The 20,321-nt window shown below is 36.2% G+C and overlaps 1 protein-coding gene across 1 annotated transcript in view; it reads right to left on the bottom strand.

Annotated features, from left to right (window-relative positions):
- Positions 1 to 20,321, bottom strand: part of LOC129395521 (probable ubiquitin carboxyl-terminal hydrolase FAF-Y) — a 177,214-nt gene that overhangs the window by 100,158 nt on the left and 56,735 nt on the right. Inside the window, 5 exon segments of the mRNA XM_055106945.3 lie at positions 15,321 to 15,425; positions 16,632 to 16,784; positions 18,390 to 18,528; positions 18,690 to 18,941; positions 19,204 to 19,319. Coding sequence (XP_054962920.3) covers positions 15,321 to 15,425; positions 16,632 to 16,784; positions 18,390 to 18,528; positions 18,690 to 18,941; positions 19,204 to 19,319 — 765 coding nt within the window.

Genomic DNA, 20,321 nt, shown 5'->3' with positions numbered 1-20,321 from the left:
CTAAACATGTATGCACCAAAATGTGTATACTGCAAAATATATGAAGCAAAAACTAAGATAATCAAAGGCAAAAGAGACAAAATCATAATTAGAGAGACATCAACAACCCTCTCTAAACAAACGACAGAACTACACAGAAAATTTGCAAAAATATCAACGAAAGTATCAACCAACAGGATTTAACTGACATTTATAGAACACTCCACACAACAGCAGGATAAACCTTATTTTCAAAGTTCCTACAAAAGAAAACACACAAGATAGACCACCTCTTCAGTGACAAAACCAACCTCAGGAAATTTAAGAATGAAAATCATACAATTACCCAGGAATCAAAGTATAAATCAATTACATTACGATGACATGAAAACCTCCTATCAATTGTTGTTCAAGTCCTAGTTCTACGTTCTCAAAGAGTCATCTTCACAGAAATTAATATAATTGAGGCTAAGCATGGTGGCTCATGACTGTAATCCACCACTCTGAGAGGCCAAGGAAGGAGAATCACTTGAGTCCAATAGTTTAAGGCCAAGCAAGTTTGAGTCCCAGCCTAAAAAACACAGTGAGACTTTTCCCTATAAAAAAATTTAAAAATTAGCTGGACATAGTGATTCATACCTATAGTCTGAGCTACTCAGGAAGCCTGAGGTGGGAGAATTGCTTGAACCTGGGAGGCTGAGACTGGAGTGAGTGTGATTGTACCACTAAACTCCAGCCTGGGCGAACACAGTGAGGCCCTGTCTGGAAGGAATACATACACATACATACACATACACACACACACACACACACACATACACGCAACATGTATATCTATATATTTATAATATGTATATTATACTGGTATATATGTACATATATATTGGCATATGTATATATATATACATAAGCCTGTTTGCATATATATGCATGTCAAAAAAAAGCAAAATTTGGATAAAATATGCAACATTTAAACATAGTGGAAGATGGGAGTTCGTAACACCAAACACACAGATAAGAGGAAATGCTGAAGTGAATCATCTTAACTCCTACTTTAGGAAACTACAAAAAAAGAGCAATATAAGCTTGAAGAAAGCAGAATAAAGGACACACTAAAGAATTAACAAAAATCCATAAACTTTAAAAGAAACAACAGAGAAAATTAATTAAACAAAGACTTGTCTTTTCAAAAGGATGTATAATTAAACTTCTAGTGCAGTGAGTAAAACAAAATCTTATTAAAGGTAATACACAAATTACTAACATCAGTAATAAAACAGCTATGACTGCAGACTGTGCTGACATCAAAAAACAATACGGAACACTAGAAATAATATATAATTTGACAGCCTAGACAAAATAAATCACATCTCTTAAATTACAGGAACTCAATCAATATAAACAATTTTAAAAGAACAATAATTATTATGAAAAACTAAATTTGTAATGTTAAAACTCCCCAAAATAATCACCAGACCAGATAGTTTCAGTGAGGAAAAAAAGAAGAAACACTTCCCAATATTTTATAAAGTAAGTAATGTTCTGACTGCAAAACCTGAACATTACAAAGAAAACTACAGACTGCATCCCTCAGAAATATGAATACAAAATTCCTTAACAATTATTAGAAAAGGAAAGTCAAAAACACACAATAATAATGATATATGATTAAGTATGGTTTATTCCAGGGATGCAGGCCTAACTAACTAATCAAAAAACAATCACTGTAATCCACCACATTAAAAGGGTAGAAAAGAAAAACTGGGCTGTACGTGGCTGTTCACACCTGTAGTCCCAGTGACAGGAGGTGAAGGTTTGGGAGGACAAGCCTGGGCATGACAGTGAAACCCGACCTCTGTAAAAATAAAAATTAGAAAAAAAGTTAGCTTCATGTGGTAGGGTGTGCCCTTAGTCCTAGCTACTCAGGACGCTGAGGGAGGAGGATAGCTCAGGCCCAGGAAGTCAAAGCTGCAGTGAACTGTGATCACGCCACTGCCCTCTCACCTGGGTGACGGAGTGAGACCATGTCTAAAAAAAAAAACCTCGCTATCACAGCAACAGATACAGAAAAAAACACTTGGCAAAACATCCATTCATGACAAAGAGTCTCAGAACAAAAATGGAAAACAATTTTCTTACAGCAATTAATGGCATCTACAAAAAAGGGGGAGATAACATTATTCCCTCTGTACTTGCTTTTCTGTTCTAAAACAGACAGGGTGAGATCTTGGCTCACTGTAGCTTCTAACTCTTGGGCTGAGGCAATCCTCCTGCCTTAACCTCACAAAGTGTTGGGATTACAGGTGTGAGCCACTGCTCCAGGCTAACGTTATTCTTAACAATGAAACACTGATAGTTTTCTTACCATGAGATCAAAGCAAGACTAAATTGCTCCCTCTAGCCACTTCTATTGAGCTTTATACTGGCAATTCTAACCAACATAATGAGGCAAGAAAAAGAAGTAACAGGCACACACAAGGAGAAGGAAGATGCAAAATTCTTCCTACGTGCAAGAGTATGATTTTCTATATAAAAGAAAATTGCAAAGATCCTCAAAGAGAAAAAAAAAGCCTCATGGACTTTAACATGATTGCAGGACATGGAATATACATATAAAAATCAAACCTATACAGGAGTAGTAATAAATGTATAAACACAGCATCAAAAACATTCACAATTACTCAAAGTAAAACCAGACACATAAACATTTAACTGTAAATTTAACCAAACATGTATAAGGTTTGTATGTGTAAAACTACCCAGCACTGAATAAATAATTCAAAGGTCTAAATCAATGAAGAGGTATACAGTATTCTGGGGCTCAAAAATCCATGCCAAAATTCTCCCCAAATCGATATACAGAATTTATGTACTACTATTTAAAACAGTGTATCTCCTATTACTGGGAAGCAGATATCTAAAATGAAGATCAGATTATCTAAAATTTTTATGGTAAGCAAAATTTAAAAACAACTAAATAATTTGAAAAAAAGATAAACTGGGACGAGTCTGTCTACCTGATTTTAATACTACATTATGTACTTGCAGTAATCACAATCCTGAGGCACAGGAACAAAGATCAATGAAGAAAACAAAAAATGTATAAATAAACCCACACAAATGTGACCAACTGATTTCTGAAAAAGGTACAAGAGCAACATAATAAATTAAAAATGAAAGACAGCCTTTCACAAAATGGTTCTGGAATACCTGGGAGAAGAAAAAGAAGTTTAGATCTAAGTCTCACACCTAAAGAATGCAAGAAAGCATCACTCAACTGGATCAGACCTGAATGACATAAGTAAAACTTTTAGAGAAACAATATAAGAATAAATAGGATTTATGGGTAGGCAATAAGTGCTCAGAATTTGACATAAAAAAGCATGATTTCTAAGAAAAAATAAGTCGGACCTCATCAGAATTACAAACTCAACTGGTAAAACACCTGTTAAAGCGGACAAAAAGATATGCTATAGACTGTCAGAAAATATTTGCTAACTGTGTTTCTAATAAATGACTATCATCTAGATTATATAAAGAACTCAGTAATAACAAACTTAAATTAGCAAATGAACAAAAAACATAAAAAAGGCATTTCACCAAAAACTCCACATAGAAACTAAATATATGAAAGATCTTCAACATCATTAGTCATTAGGATAACGTAAATTAAAACCATTAATGGGATTTCACTGCACACCTGTCAGAATAAAACAAGTTTAAAAAACAGTGTCACTGGGGTGGGCACGGTGGTTCACGCCTGTAATCCCAGCACTTTAGGAGGCTGAGGCCGGTGGATCACGAGGTCAGGAGATTGAGACGACCCTGGCCAACATGGCGAAACCCCGTTACTACTAAAAAAATATAAAACAATTAGCCAGGCATGGTTGCAGGCACCTGTAGTCCCAGCTACTTGGGAAGCTGAGGCAGGAGAATGGCATGAACCTGGGAGGCAGAGCTTGCAATGAGCCGAGATTGTGCCACTGCACTCCAGCTTGGGCGAAAGAGTGAGTGAGACTCCTGTCTCAAAAAAAAAAAAAAAAAAAAAAAAAAAAAAAAAAATGTCAATACCAAAATGTAGAAAGAATGTGGAGAAACTGGATTATTCATATTCATAAACTATGGGTAGAAATGAATAAGGTTAGTCATTCTGGAAAACAGTTTGGCAGTTTCTTAAAAACCTAAAAATGTCCTAAACAAAACAGAAAGAAAATCCAGCAACAAATAAAAAGATTATAGGTCATAACAAGTATCGTTTATTGCAGTTTAAGAAGCAACACATATAAAAAAAGATTATACACCAAGACAAGTATAATTTATTCGAGAAGTATAAACCTGGCTGAACATACAAAAATCAACTAATGTAATATAGGATATAAACACATGTAACATCTCCATATACCAAGACAGTTAATAAAATCCAATATCCTTTCATGATAAAAATACTCAATAAACTAGGATTTGAAGAGAACTTCCTAAACCCAATAAAAGGCATCTACAAAAGCCCTCCTTTTTACATTGTATTTTATGCTGAAAAATGGAAAGCTTGCCAACTACAATCAGAAACAAGACAAAAATGACTGTTCTCACCATTACTTTTAACATTGTACTAGAAGTTCTTGTTAGGGAAATCAGGCCAGAAGGAGAAGTTATATAATTGGAAAAGAACAAGTAAAACTAACTGTATTGCAAACAATATGATGCCATACATAGAAAAACTTAAGAATCAATAACAAACTACTACAAGAAAGAAATGTAACAGCGTTTCAGTATGCAATATCAGTAAACAAATATCAACTGTATTTCTACATACAAGATACATGTTTCTTTACATTAGATGTTAAAAAATCCAAAATGAAATTAGGAAAACTTCCACTTATATTCACAACAAAAACAAAAAATTCTTTTGGTATCACTTTAGCACAGTTGAACTGAAAACTAAAAAAAAAAAATTGCTGAACAAAAGTAAGATAGACCCAAATAAACGGAAAGACATCCCTAAGTAAATGGAAAGACATTGTATGTTCCCTGATTGGAAGACTAATACTGTTAAGATGGTAATACAATACAAACTGAATAAGGTTTATCAAAATTCCAGCTAATGTCTTTGCAAAAATCAACAAGCTAATGCTAAAACCAATATGGAAGTTCAAGGGACCTAGAATAGCCAAAACAATCTTAAAAGATAACACAATTGAAGAACTGTCACTTCATAATTTGTAAATGTTCTATAAAGCTGCAAATCAATGCAATGCAATTCTGGTTTCACGACAGATATATCCAAACAATGAAACGGAACATAAAGCTTGTAAACACTTCCATCTATGATTGACTTATTTTCGACAACGATGCTGAACAATATTCCCAAAACAATCTTTTAACAAATGCTCCTTGGACAACTGAATATTCACATGAAAAAAGTAAATCTAAAACTCTTACCAGCATACTATACACACGCATCCATCAAGGAGTCACACAGACCACACAAGTCTAGGAGGTCAAAGGGTTATCACCAGCAGAGCACTAAGGCCACATGGGTAAGCATGACTAACCCCACTGCTATGCTCCTCTGGTACCACGGTTTGGGGGTGGCACATTCAACATGGTGCTGGGACACAGTAACCAAAGAGGGAAAACAGTTGGCAGTGGGTGGGGGTGCTGCTCTCACTGTCTTCCTCTCCACTCTGGGTCACTGAAGAGACTGAGGGATGCCTCTTCTCTTGTCTCTTTTCTAGATATATAATACCCCATCCTCACGCCTGCAATCCCCTTGATTGCAGACTGGTTATCCTTTAATCCTCAGACCCTAAAGTTCACTCTGGGAAAGCCCCAATTTCACTCACATATAAAGGCCTTCCAGGATGTAAGCCAAGTATTTAAATTCTCCATGAAGGATGTTCCAGGGAAGGGAAAGCCATGAGAAAAGTAGCAGTGACCTTAAAGGACTCTAAATGGGACTATGATGATAACATCAGAAAATGGAGATGGAAACTTTTACAAATGTGTATGCTGAAGGACTTGCAGGGGATTAGAGCCAAACCTATTAACTGTTCTAAGGTTTCCAAGATAGATCAAAAACTAGATGAAAATCCTTCAGCATTTTTGGAAAGGATGAGAGAAGCTTTAGTGAAACACACCTCCTTCTCTGCTGGTTTATTACTCAGGCAGCTCCTAAAATGGGAAGGAAATTAATAAAACACTCTGTTGAAAAATCTAGTTTTTCTCACCCTCAAGTAAAAACTTTGCAGTGTATAAATGACGCTCTCCTCTGTGCCCTAATTAAGGATGTCTCAGGAAGGCACTGAGGCTATCCTCAATCTCTTAGCTTAAAGTGGATATAGGGTCTAAAAATCTAACACTCAGCTCTGTCAGACTTCAGTAAAGTCACTAGGTCTAGTCTTAACAGAAAGGACCAGAGAAGTAGGTAAGGAAAGGATTGAGTCTATTTCCTTTACTAGTTAAGGGGATTCATAGGTATTACCAGATTTGTAGACTGTGAATACCTGAGTACAGGGAAATGGCTCTCCCTTTATATTACCTCATAAGAGAAACTCAAACAGTTAAAACTCACCCCCACAACTCGGGACCCTGAGGCTCAAAAAGCCTTTAACCAGCTAAAATAAGCCTTACTTAAAACACCAGCCCTCAGTCTTCCCACAGGGAAAGCATCCAGTCTCTATGTATCAGGAAAGAAAGGAATGGCCCTAGAATTTTTAACTAAGGCTTGAGGTCTGGCTCAACAGCCAGTGGGTTACTTAAGCAAGGAACTTAACTTGGTGGCTAAAGGATGGTCAACCCACCTGCAAGCAGTTACAGTGTGGCCTTGCTAGTGCTAGAGGTCAATGGGTTACCCATGGGGAGTAACTTTTCTTTCTTTCTTTTTTTTTTTTTTGACACATGGTCTGGCTCTGTCGCCCAGACTGGAGTGCCGCAGTGCGGCTCACTGCAACCTCGGCCTGCAGGGTTGAAGCCATTCTCATGTCTCAGCTTCTTGAGTAGCTGGGATTACAGACATGTGCCACCATGCCTGGCTCATTTTTTTGTATTTTTAGTAGAGATGAGGTTTCACTATATTGGCCATGCTGGTCTTGAACTCCTAACCTCAGGTGATCTGCCCCTGTCTCAGCCTCCCAAAGTGCTGGAATTACAGGTGTGAGCCACCGTGCCCAGCCTAATTTAACTGTTACCACCCCACACAACATAGAAGAACTGCTGTCCTCCAAGGAAAGGTTCTGGCTAACAGACAAATGGCCTCCTCAAATATCAAGCTTCGCTGCTAAAGGGATCTCCTGTCCAGCTGAAAACCTGCCCTTGCCTAAGTCCAGCCATTTTCTCCCAGAGAAAACTGGGAACCCGAATATGACTGTGAACAGGAAGTGAAGCAAACTGGTAAAAGAAGTAAGAATCACTATTTACATTCTCTGTAAAGTTTTAATTAATGAAAAAGAATTTTTTTAAAGAGCACTCAACTTAATTGAAAGTGGGTCTCTAAGCTATGGGTGTATTTAAAAGGCCCTGGTGTTTTTCTCTTCATAGATCTTGTTTTTCTGCAAAAGGTTCTTCTTCAGTCAACTTTTTTCACTCTGTCTTGCCACTCTTGGTGCATGCATGAAAGACCCTAGAATGACTTCTGGTGGCCCAGGACTCCTTGAGAAAACAGATAAGGTGCAACACATCCCATTTGGGGAGAAATTTCTGTTTTCTTCATACAACCCCTGTAATTAGAGGTGGTTAAGTCCTTCTAATCTGTCTTTGTCTTCCAGCTATGCTTGTTTACTAGGCACAGGAGACTGTATTCCTAGACTGCTCTTAAAAGGGCTCCACTCTAAGCTGTTGGATCTTCTTCTGTCTGTGTAGTCATGTATGTGATATGTATGTGATGTCTATAAAAAGAGTTCTAATTAATTGGCCTAAGTAAATAAGCACTTAAATACTTTTAAAGAAAAAGCAAAAGCTGTGGTACCTTTCAGTTCACATGACTTTCATCTTTAAAAATAAAAACATTCTGGGCCAGGCACGGTGGCTCACGCCTGTAATCCCAGCACTTTGGTAGGCAGAGGCAGGCGGATCACAAGGTCAGGAGATCAAGACCATCCCGGCTAACATGGTGAAACCCTGTCTCTACTAAAAATACAAAAACTTAGCCCGGTGTGATGGTGGGCGCCTGTAGTCCCAGCTACTCGGGAGGCCGAGGCAGAAGAATAACGTGAACCAGGGAGGTGGAGCTTGCAGTGAGCCAAGATCAGGCCACTATACTCCAGCCTGGTCAACAGAGCGAGACTCCGTCTCAAAAAAAAAAAAAAAAAAAAAATTCCTAGAGTTACCGTTTTGACATCTAATTGAAACTACTGGAAATAGATCTACATGCAAGGTATATAAAAACAGTAAAATATGTTTTTAGTAAAAGATTATAAGGCAAGGAAATGTACATTGTGCCTAAGAATAAAGGACTGTCTTAAATTAGATAAACTGGAAGGTTTAAGCAAACTGAAAAAGATTGCAAAACTTAATCTTACAAAGCAAACTGTGTATGAACATATTAACTAAATTAAAAAGGGTATTTATGTTTTTTTCTGTAAATTAAATATTGAAATAAAAGCACAACAAGGTATTCCTAAGATCCCAATCTGCTCTTTAGCAAAACTTGTAAAGGGTTATAACAGGTTTGCAAAAATCTCACCTCATGGTCAAACTGGTTAAAATTGAATAGGAGTGCCTACAATGTTTCATTAAAAATTGAGGCTAAATAAATTAATAGTAAACTAATGCAAGGGTGAAATTTTAACTTTCTCTCTTCAACAGGACTTCCATATAATAATAAAGGCTGATGGGATAACCGTATGGGATATCCAAGATTCTAGGCCCAGAGTATGTGCTGTTAATTGCAATTAAGGTTGTTATGTTGAGTTATTTTAAGTCATGGAAATAATCACATTTGTCAATCATGTTCTTGACTGTAACCACCTTGGACATTTTGTCTTTACAGACAATTGTTGTCTTGCTTGAATCTTCTTCAAAAAAATAGTTTATAATCAGCTATGGAACTTTAACAGGTGCTCTCAAATGCAGGTTTCTCATAACAGAAAAATGTACAGGACTTACGAAAAGCTGAAATGTTTACAAATATCAAGCAGAACAATAGTTAACAGAATGGACTGAACTAATAGAAAACTAAAGCAATCTTTTTGGTTTATGCTTGCAACAGTGCTGATCCTTATTTTGTTTTTCAGAGTCAAGGAAACTTGTCTTGAGCTAGCTACAGACTTTAACAACTGAGTAAGGTATACTCTTGTGAACAACGTTTAGAGCATGTTTGTTTCTTTCTGCCTGGTTCCTTTAAAATTCAGATACTTGTTGTAAGTATTCTTGACTTATAATATGGTTGTTTGCGTCAGTGCAGTAAGAATCCTTTTTATTTTGCACACAATTGGAAAAACTGGTTGTTTTACCAAGGCTTTGACTGGAGGGTTTGTTTCCACTGAAGGAGTCAGTCTTGACTTGCAGAGCCAATAAAAGCCCTTTGGGAAAAGTGGCCTCATACCTTGTCTACACAGCTTCCATATAAGCTTCCTAACCTGCGGTGAGTAACAAATTTCACTTTCTCACAGCCCTAGGAACACCATGCTCTTGGAACCTCAAGAAAAGAGAAGTTTACCTAAGTTACAGGTATCTGAGGGTACAAACCCGTGGCTGGGCTCAGCTTCGAAGTCCCATCTGAGAGTCCTTGTGGAAGAAAGTTCCATCAAAGCCTATCTAAAAGGCCTGTGTAAAAATAATTATTCTTCCTGTACTTTATGCAAATCTCAGACCAACTTTAAAACTAAAGTCTATTTTGCAAACAACTCTATCTTATTTGTTTTTAACAGAAATGAGGACTGGAATTTGTTTTTAACAGAAATGAGGACTGAAAAAAGGGAAATTATGTTCCAAACTTATCACATATCTGTCATTGACTTCTAGTTTCGTTAGTAGTTTTTACGTTCCTGCCTATATTTTAAACTAACATTGCTTATTCCTGTAAACTAACCAGCCATCTCTGGCTGCAGCTCAGAGGAAACAGAAAGGGATATGTAACGTAAAAATCTGGAACAATGTTCTAGTTCAGGGCGATTATCCTACAAATGCTGCCAGGTAACCTATAATCCAGACGTTTCCATTTTGGGAAAGTAAGACCAAGGAAGCTCAACAAAGCCTAGCCCCATGCACCCAAAATCTTAACAGGCATAGTTATAGCCACCAGTTATCAGGGCATGTCAACAGCCTCAGGATTTTAATGCTGTCTTTCCCCACTTCTTGTCTCATTTTAACATATGTCCACTAGTAACCCAAATTGTTTCATTTCACTTAGAAGCTATCAAGCTCCAAATGGTAATGCAAATGGAACCAGGCATAAACACTTCTTTCATCTGAGTGTCTTAAACCATCTCCTGGAGGAATCCTAGCTTCTGTTCCCCACACAATGCCTGTCTCCAGCAGGAATTAAACAGAAAGATCAATGCCCAATCTTCCCAACAGCAGTCAGGGTTTCCACTCCTGAAGCAGGGAATGAGGGAGAAGCAAAGGAAAAATCAGTTTGGAAAACCTCAGGCTGCACCTGCACATAGCTAAGCAACTTTGTGTAATTAGTCAGCTCCCAGGAAAAAGTTTTTCAGGCATACAAATGGTGAGAACTTACACAGGGAGGTGAAGGGCTTATCGAAAACAAACCCTCAGTTATATCAAGAAGAGAAGTGGCACTCTGTGCTTGCCTAGAGACATATCCACAACTGCTTAAGATAAGAGGAGTTGCACAGACAGCTTTACTGATAATAGAAGTTATTCAAACTGCTACAGAGATGAGAAGAGCTTCTTATAAAAGCTGTTAAATACAGCTATAACCCAGCAATCCACTCAGACTCCACTCTGCTGAAGAGAGCTTTTTTCTTTCACTTATTAAATTTTCACTCCAATCCCACCTTTGTGTCCACGTTCCTTAATTTTCTTGGACACAGGACAAAGAATCTGGGGTACTGATACAGAAAATGAGAAACTGCTACAATAAGGTGCATTAGGAAGACTGCAACATTTCCACATTTCATCTCACCTAGAGAAATAAGCATTGCATTAAAACACAAAATAAAAACATAAACAAGCCAAAAACCCTGCCCACCAAGGTTCACAGCAGTTTATAATAGCCCCAACCTGGATATAATACAGATGTCCATTCACAGTGAGTAGTTCATACCATGAGTACTACTCGTCAATAAAGGAAGCAAATGTCAGATACAGTATGCCTAATGTGAAGATCTGAAATCCAAATACTCCAAAATCTGAAACTTTCTGCATGGTGACATGATGCTCAAAAGATATGCTCCTTAAAACAGTCTGGGCCAGGCATGGTGGCTCACACCTGTAATCCCAGCACTTTGGGAGGCTGAGGCAGGCAGATCAGATGACAAGGTCAGGAGATCAAGACCATCCTGGCTAACACAGTGAAATCCTGTCTTTACTGAAAAAAAAAATACAAAAAAGTTAGCCGGGTGTGGTGGCAGGCACCTGTAGTCCCAGCTACTCAGCTACTTGGGAGGCTGAGGCAGATGAACGGTGTGAACTCAGGAGGCAGAGCTTGCAGTGAGCTGATATCGCGCCACTGCCCTCCAGCCTGGGCAACAGAGCGAGACTCCATCTCAAAAAACAACAGCAATAAAAACACTCTGGATTTCAGATTTTTAATGCAGAGATGCTCAAGTAGTCAGTATGAGGCAAATGCTCCAAAAAAAAAAAAAATTCCAAAATACTTCTGGTACTAAGCATTTCAGATAAGGGATACTCAACCTGATAGATACATACATCATTCTAGTGAGCCTGCAAACAATTAAATAGAATGAAAAAAAAAACTAACCTCAAAAGGCCACATTATGTTCAATTCCAGTTAGTACATGTTTAAAGTAAAAGCAAAAGACCTTTAGAAATTGAGCTGACTGGCGGTCTGGTTAGTTGCCAGGGGTTAAGAAGGAAGTTGGGGCAGAAGGCAAGCGGGTGTTGCAATAAAAGGGCACCATGAGGAACCCTTGTGATGACACAGATATTCAGTATCTTGATGGAAACAATGTCAAAATCTTGGTAGTGATCAAAATCTTGGTTGCAGTGATTTTTAAAGATGTTAACACTAAGAGTAACAGGGAAAGAATATATGGGATTTTCTGCATTACTTCTTAACATGGTACGTGAATCTACAATCTTCTTAGTATCAAAAATTAATTTATTAAAGTAAAACAGTGTTCTAAATGCCCAGCAATAGAGAGGAAGCTATATGTAGTATTTTATTAGTAGTTATTAATGAGAGGTGAAGTCAGCTGAGCTTCTAGTTCAGATGGGGACCTGGAGAACTTTTGTGTCTAGCTAAAGGTTTGCAAATGCACCAATCTGCACTCTGTGTCTAGCTAAAGGACTGTAAACACACCCATCAGCACTCTGTAAAATCAAACCAATCAGCACTCTTTGTCTAGCTAAAGGACTGTAAACACACCAGTCAGTGCTCTGTAAAATGATCAATCAGCACTCTGTAAAATGGACCAATCAGAGCTCTATAAAATGGACCAATCAGCAGGATGTGGGTGGGACCAAATACAGGAATAAAAGCTGGCCACTCAAGCCAGCAGCAGCAACCGGCTTGGGTCCCCTTCCACCCTGTGGAAGCTTTGTTCTTTCGCTCTTCACAATAACACTTGCTGCTGCTCACTCTTTGGGTTTGCACTACCTTTATGAGCTGTAACACTCACCAGGAGGGTCTGTGGCTTCATTCTTCAAGTCAGCAAGACCAAGAACCCACAGGAAGGAATAAATTCTGGACACACTAGAACTAAAGAACTGAAATCCACTTGAATGTCCAATAATAGGAGAAAGGACTACATCACCTTAACCTAGTAACTGTACAGCAATTTAAAATGATAAATACAGAATTTCTTAGGAAGACAACTGTAACACCTGCTTTTAATTCCCTCTGGTGTCCACAAAATTCCCACTGAAATACAGAAACTACTAACAAAATAGCAAATGATGAATATTATTACAAGAACAAAAAAATGTAAGGAGGCAACTACAGAATCAAAGAGGAGTGATTAAAAGACAGAAAACTAGACAGTGAGGAATGTAGTTGGATCCTGATTCAACCAAACTGTTAATAAAACCTGTGAGAAACTATTTGTGATACAGTTTGAACAATAAGCATTTAGATACACAAAAACTCCTAGGAAACAAATTAGGACAGCTACTGGACAGGAAAAATAGACATATTCTAAGAAGGAAGTGAGAACAGCTCAAAGACCTGTAAAAATGTTCAATCTCAGTATCTAGAAATATTAAAATTGATGACCACAAAGAGAATCTCATAACCATGGGACTTTCAAAAATTAAAAATTATGCCAAAAATAAACGTTGGCAAGCACTGAAAATTAGTACCAACACCTCAGAAGACAAAGGCTTACTTAGAATTCAAATCTTTATCACCTAGAGTTTGAGCAAGCACATTAACTACATGTAACTGAGAAGAAAGATAAACTTGGAATCATCCAGCTGCAGCCCACGAAGAACTGATAATTGGCGTATACTCATTGCCTCCTTAAAAGCACCTTAACAAAGACCTTTGAAGACACACTGGCATGCTGTGTAAGAACTGCCAGATTTACCAACACCTCAAAAATGCAATGCTAGTCACTGAATAACAGACTTTTGATAAACAACAGATAAGCCAAACAGCAATACAGAAATTACAGATTTTTTTTTTTCTTTTGTGACAGTCTCCCTCTGTTACCCAGGCTGGAGTGCAGTGGTGTGATCCTGACTCACTGCAACCTCTGCCCCCGAGGTCCAAGACATTCTCCAGAGTAACTGGGATTATAGGCATGCACCACCATGCCCAGAGAACTTTTTGTATTTTTAGTAGAGATGGTGTTTCATCATGTTGGCCAAGGTGGTCTCGAACTCCTGACCTCATGTGAGCCACCCTCCTCAGTCTCCCAAAGTGCTGGGGTTACAGGCGTTAAGACACCGTTCCCAGTCAGATAATAGATTTTTTATTTTAATTATCTTGAAGTCATCTTGAGAATTTATGAATTAAAAAGGAGAGGGAGAAAAAAAAAAGAGAGAAATTGACACCAGATCCTCCATCTATTATTATGGCTGTCTTGGTGCATCACTGTTTCAGAAGTTATCTCAGGACTAAAAACAATAGGAAATAAAGAGTATCAAATATAACTTCTCAATATTGATGTCCTTGCCTACCTCTGATATACATCCAACAGATTAAAACATATAGTCATCTCAAATAAATTCTTATTATGCTGACATGATTAAAAGTCTAGTCCCTTTACATGGTAATTCTGATTTAACACATCTGGGGTGTAGTCAGAATTCAAAGTGTAACACTTGTGAAACTATTATCCAGGTCACTTCTGACTTCTTGTACATCATTTTCTTCCTTTTTTCTATATTCTCCATAATGGCAAGATCCATCTATGTGCTAAACTGTTACAATGTGTTAATTTTCATTGTCACAAAGTGTTCCATATAAAGGAGTCCACAGTTTACTTATCGTTTAATAATATATAGATATTATGTTGTTTCCTTCAGTTCGGGACTAATAAAACAATCCTGCTAAGATACTGTTGAAAACATTCCTTAGTGAACATATTCAGGAGTTTATCCAGGGCATAGATTCAGAAACAGAATAGTTGGGTGATAGAATGTAAGAATCTACATTTTAAAAGAACAATGCCAGCCTATTCTCTCTTGTAATTAGCAAGTAAAGCTCCCACCAAAAATCTAATTACTATTTACTGAAATATTTATTCCTGAATAATGACATATGGATTTATATTCTTGATCCATAAATTCATCAGCCTTAAAAACCAGCGAGACCATTGTGCCAAAATGTCTTTAAAAGTGACATTATGATATTAGAAACCTCTTGTTTTTTGAATTTCATTTCTATATGCCATATACATAACTCCATAGAACCAGAATGTTTTATGCCTCATTTTCCAATTATTCTCTGCATTTCTACAGGTTATTTTAACCAAAGTCAAAATGAAAATTACCAGTGGAAATGAATTCAAAGAAATAATCTAAGTGAAAAAACATTAAGATTCTGCATTTGTGATGAAAACTATTACAACAAATTATTGTTAAACTCTGATTGGAAGAAACAACAATGACCAATTCTTTTTCATCAGAGATTCTTCCATGAAAATGTTAGTTAAGCACACTAGCTATAAGCAAAAGAAATCTAACTAATTAAACTTTACTTAGAATTAACTGGCAATATTTACTATTTGGCAATACTTTACTATTCAAGCTACTACCTTAAAGCAATCAAAAAGATGATCAAGTTGTCCAGAAGAAAAATCCCAAGCCAACTTTGCTAGCAGATCATGTACATTCTTCACAATGGCTTCATGTTTTCCTGCCTGTTGAAAAAACAAAAGTAGAATAAATAAAAGCAAACAAAAAAATTACAGCATACTTAAATTTTAATAACAAAAAAATAGTTCTACTACAAGACTCTCCATTACTTAATAAACATTCCTACTTCATTTGAGTAATTAACAGAATTCTTAATATTTGAAATGCTTTAGAACTGTCATTTAATACCTGGCAACTCAGTTTTTTTGGGTACAAATAGTAAACTTCGGAAATTAATATGAAAACTTACTAGAAGGTATTTACAAATAAAACTAAGAGAAAAAGAAGTCAAAATATTGGATTGTTTCAAAACTCCAAGCTTAAGTGCTCAATAAAAGCAAGTATTTTGTTGTTTCTCTTTAAAAAAAGGCAAAAAACAAGCTTTATGAGCCAGTGCCTAACAATACTCCCCAAGTGACCCAGGAGTAGAAACCTGCCATTAAGATAATATAAAAACATATGCATTAGTATATCTGAAACCAGGGTTATTATGGAAAGTCATAATCTTCTATAATAATCGTATGTTTTTTAAAGTCACCGTAATGGAACTCGTGACATTTGTTTCTTCTATGCATTACATAGGTGAAAACCTCCAAATATAGATTCTTTATCCTCTTTCAATAATTGTTCCTTTAATCATAATTATTTTGCTATATAGATCTTTCATTTAAAACCATGTGTGGCCAAGCGCCGTGGCTCACACCTGCAATCCCAGCACTTTGGGGGGCTAAGGAGGATAGATCACGAGGTCAGGAGATCAAGACCATCCTGGCTAACAGGGTGAATCCCTGTCTCTTCTAAAAATACAAAAAATTAGCCAGGCCTGGTGGTGGGTGCTTGTAGTCCCAGCTACTCGGGAGGGTAAGGCAGAGAATGGTGTGAACCCGGGAGGCAGAGCTTGCAGTGAGCTGAGATTGCACCAACGCACCCGAGTCTGGGAGAGAGAGCAAGATTCCATCTAAAAACAAAACAAAACAAAACAAAAAAACCCAAAAAAACTACCTATAAGCTGCTACCATGAATATATATACAAAGACAGAAAAATGTTATTTTTTGTTTAAAAATTCTTGGTAAGATTTCTCTACATGAACAGCACATGCATTAGTAAAAGTCAGGCAATACTAAATTGCTGGCCATTATATAAGGGTTACCAAAAATTTTCTCCTTTTTGGTATCTTTCTTAGAAAACAGCTATCATCTCACTTTCTTACCTGTGCTGCCCAGATATTATCAAGGTCCTGTAATGTAAGAGCCTTTTCTTTAATCACAAAACGAAGAATTTTCTCTAGCTTTTCTACATATTGTGGTTGATGAAGACTGTCTTGCAAGACTATGGATAAGATATTATTTTGCTGTATCCATTCCTAAATGTAATACAAAAATTCAATGCTGAAACTAAAAAGAAATTTTTTAAAAAGCAAAATAAAAACATGTCTCCAACTTCTAAATAACATTAAGTAGGAATTCAAAAGTCCAAATTATGTATACATTCACAAATTACAGCACAGTAGTGTGACATTTAAGTGTTGTGTTAATTCAAAATTAAACACTAAAATAACTTATTTCACAAAATTTGGCATATAAAATCTTTCCATAGGTGTACTAGATTCACAAATTATAATTCACTAATATAATGAATTACCTTGGTGTTGTAATCTGCAATTAGTATACATTAACATAAATAATTTTACAGAATTTTACTTCTGCAAATAAAGATTCCCATATGTGATACAACAGTACACTTCTCACACTATCCATTGAAAACAACCAGTTTTATATTCCCAATCTTAGATTCTTCTGTAAAATACAATAAAAGTGCCACAACAATGTCAAATTTTGCTAAATACTTTCAATGTTGGTGTCTCTCAAGAACCAGTAATAATTCAAGGACTAGTGAATATACTGAGTAATTCTGTTTAACATTCCACAAAGCAGGCAAATTGCATACATAAAACCTGACCACCAGCACTGAGTATGAGCATGGGTCTAAGGTAAACACTATTAATACCACCCAAATGTCCTTAGCATATCTTTTTTCACATTCTAATCCTTTCCACTAGCAACCTGAAGGTTATTTTATGGTAAAGATTATTCTACAGAAATGATCTCCACTATGCAAACCACATACACTCAAAAAAAGAGTTTTTAATACTTTGGTGAAGTATTTGCTATTTATTTCGAAACTAAAATGTATGAAAATATCTATGGTAAACAGTTTCATTACCTGTCAAAATGACATACATAGTGATTTTAAAATGAAATTATTAAGAAATTAATCTTACACTTTGGGAGGACGAGGCAGGTGATCATGAGGTCATGAGGTCAAGACCAGCCTGGCCAAAATGGTGAAACCCCATCTCTACTAAAAATATAAAAATTAGCCAGGCGTGGTTGCAGGTGCCTGTAATCCCTGCTACTTGGGAGGCTGAGGCAGATAATTGCTTGAACCCAGGATACGGACGTTACAGTGAGTGGAGATCGTGTCACTGCACTCCAGCCTGGGTGATGGAGTGAGACTTTGTCTCAAAAAAAAAAAAAATTAATTAATCTTAATATTCTTAAAATCATGATAAAGCACTACTCAATTATCCCATTAGTTATAATCCGTATTTATTAATCTTCAAATGGAATTAGGAAGTGATCACTACGTTAGTTCATTCACCAGACTACAGATCCACTCAACCCCTCCAAAAATCACATCTTACTATTTCATTTCAACCAAGCCATCTATTTACATCAAAGCTACATTCAAAAATAATAAATTTACCTGAGGAACAATTAAGTTACCTCAACAGTTTCAAACAACTAATCATTTATTAAACCTTTTATTATTATTATAAAAAGATCTTACGATTAGTCATAAATCTTTCAATTTTAGTTTTGCTATTGTTGCTTCTAACAATAATTGGTAACAATGTAATTTTCCATAAGCAGTGTCTTATTCACAATAAAAGATTTAAGAGGCTTACTGCCATTTGCTCAGCTGTCAGCCATTCTTCCTCCTCAGGATTACTATGCCGATGAGTATAATATGATACACTAGATATAACCTTATTTATTTCATTCAGTGCATTCATCTTTCCATTGAAAGAGGAAATTTGCAACAATCTATGAGAAAAATTTGGAGTAAATGTTATAACCTTATTTATTTCATTCAGTGCATTCATCTTTCCACTAAAAGAAGAAATTTACAACCATAAATGAGAGAAATTTGGAGTAAATGTTATATCAGAATTCACACAAATAATTTAAGGTGGAAAATATCTTACCTGAGTATCATCTTTAACCTAAAAATTTCCAAATTTTTTATAGTCTCATCTTGTCCTGAAATTCTTGAAGCTAAGTTCTTCAAAGATTTAATAATCATTGAAATGGCATCATTTTTGGCTTCATTCTTTGCTTCCTTTTTCAGTTCTTCATCAGTTAAGTTTTCCAATAAATGTGGAACTATTTCTATAACTGGAATGAAGTACTTTTTCACTGTATGTTGACTGAGAAACTCATAGCATTGTCCAAATGGTCTGAAATACGAAGGACACAAAACCTCTGTAACATTCATGTTTTTTAAAAGAACTAAACTTGCCAATTACTTTCAACACTTAAGACCACACAAAAACAGGTCCTCATTTTACAGTGAGACACAACCCACACTGAAAAAAATGAAACAATGATTTTTAAGTAAATAAAATAGTAATTTGTATAATGCACAGAATATGAAAACGTAATAAGAGCTGCAATTATTTGAACAAACATGAAATTATTTAACAAACATGAAAACATAACTTAATAAGAGTTGCAATTATTTGAACATTTAATGCTGATCCATTAAAAAAATGATCATGCAAAATCTGGAACCCATTTAATGTGCCAAATTTATTGATGAGATCCACTAGCCAACCCTGTAATACAGTTAATAATAAAAATTAATTCCCCCCTTTCAGAAAAAAAGTTACTATTTGAGATGCATTTGTGTGAAGCATACTAGAAACGGAAAATTTAATTAAAAAATTATACTAAATTATCTTTAAAAAGAGTACAAGACATGTTTACTATATATACTTACAGAGATTTAAACCTTTTATATTGTATTTTGTTTTCTGTATCTTTCAGCTGGACACAGCACAGGCAGAAATTATATCATAGTTCATGGGGACACAACTGGTATTGTTTATATCTCATGTATCTGGTACGAGTAAGAATCAGGTAAAGGTTGTATATCTAAAAATATTTCTAAACGTTAAGATGCAATATGAATTAACGACTTCAGAAGTTATGAAAAGAATGAATAAACTAAGAATTAAGAAATAAGGTAAAATGAAAGATTTTTATATCGTTTTCTAGAGTCAAGTTTTAGGAGAAAAATCAAAAACAGGGAGTAGAGAACAAAGGATGTTTTACTACCAATCTTTTCTTCCTCTTCTTTTTTTTTTTTTGGAGACGGAGTCTTGCTCTGTCACCCAGGCTGGAGTACAGTGGCATGATCTCAGCTCACTGCAACCTTTGCCTCCCAGGTTCAAGCAATCCTCTGGCCTCAGCCTCCTGAATAGCTGGGATTACAGGCACCTGCCAATACACCCAGCTAATTTTTGTATTTTTAGTAGAGATGGGGTTTCACCATGTTGGCCAGGCTGCTCTCGAACTCCTGACCTGAGGTGATACACCCGCCTCGGACTCCCAAAGTGCTGGGATTATAGGCATGAGCCATCATGTCTGACCACACTACCAATCTTGAGAGAAATAATTTCTCCAGTTTGAACAGAAAAACATATTCAGGACATGTGGAAAATGTGAAATAAAAAATAACTTTTAAAGAATACACTTGTATAACTCTAATCCTACGTTTGATATGATGAAAAACTGAATTTTAAAAGCTTTGGTAAATATATTCCTGAATGAATTTA

This window comes from Pan paniscus, chromosome Y (genome assembly GCF_029289425.2).
Source record: "Pan paniscus chromosome Y, NHGRI_mPanPan1-v2.0_pri, whole genome shotgun sequence".
Lineage (NCBI taxonomy): Eukaryota > Metazoa > Chordata > Mammalia > Primates > Hominidae > Pan > Pan paniscus.
The sequence above is the reverse complement of the archived record's forward strand: the minus strand, read 5'-3'. Positions and strand labels throughout refer to the sequence as shown.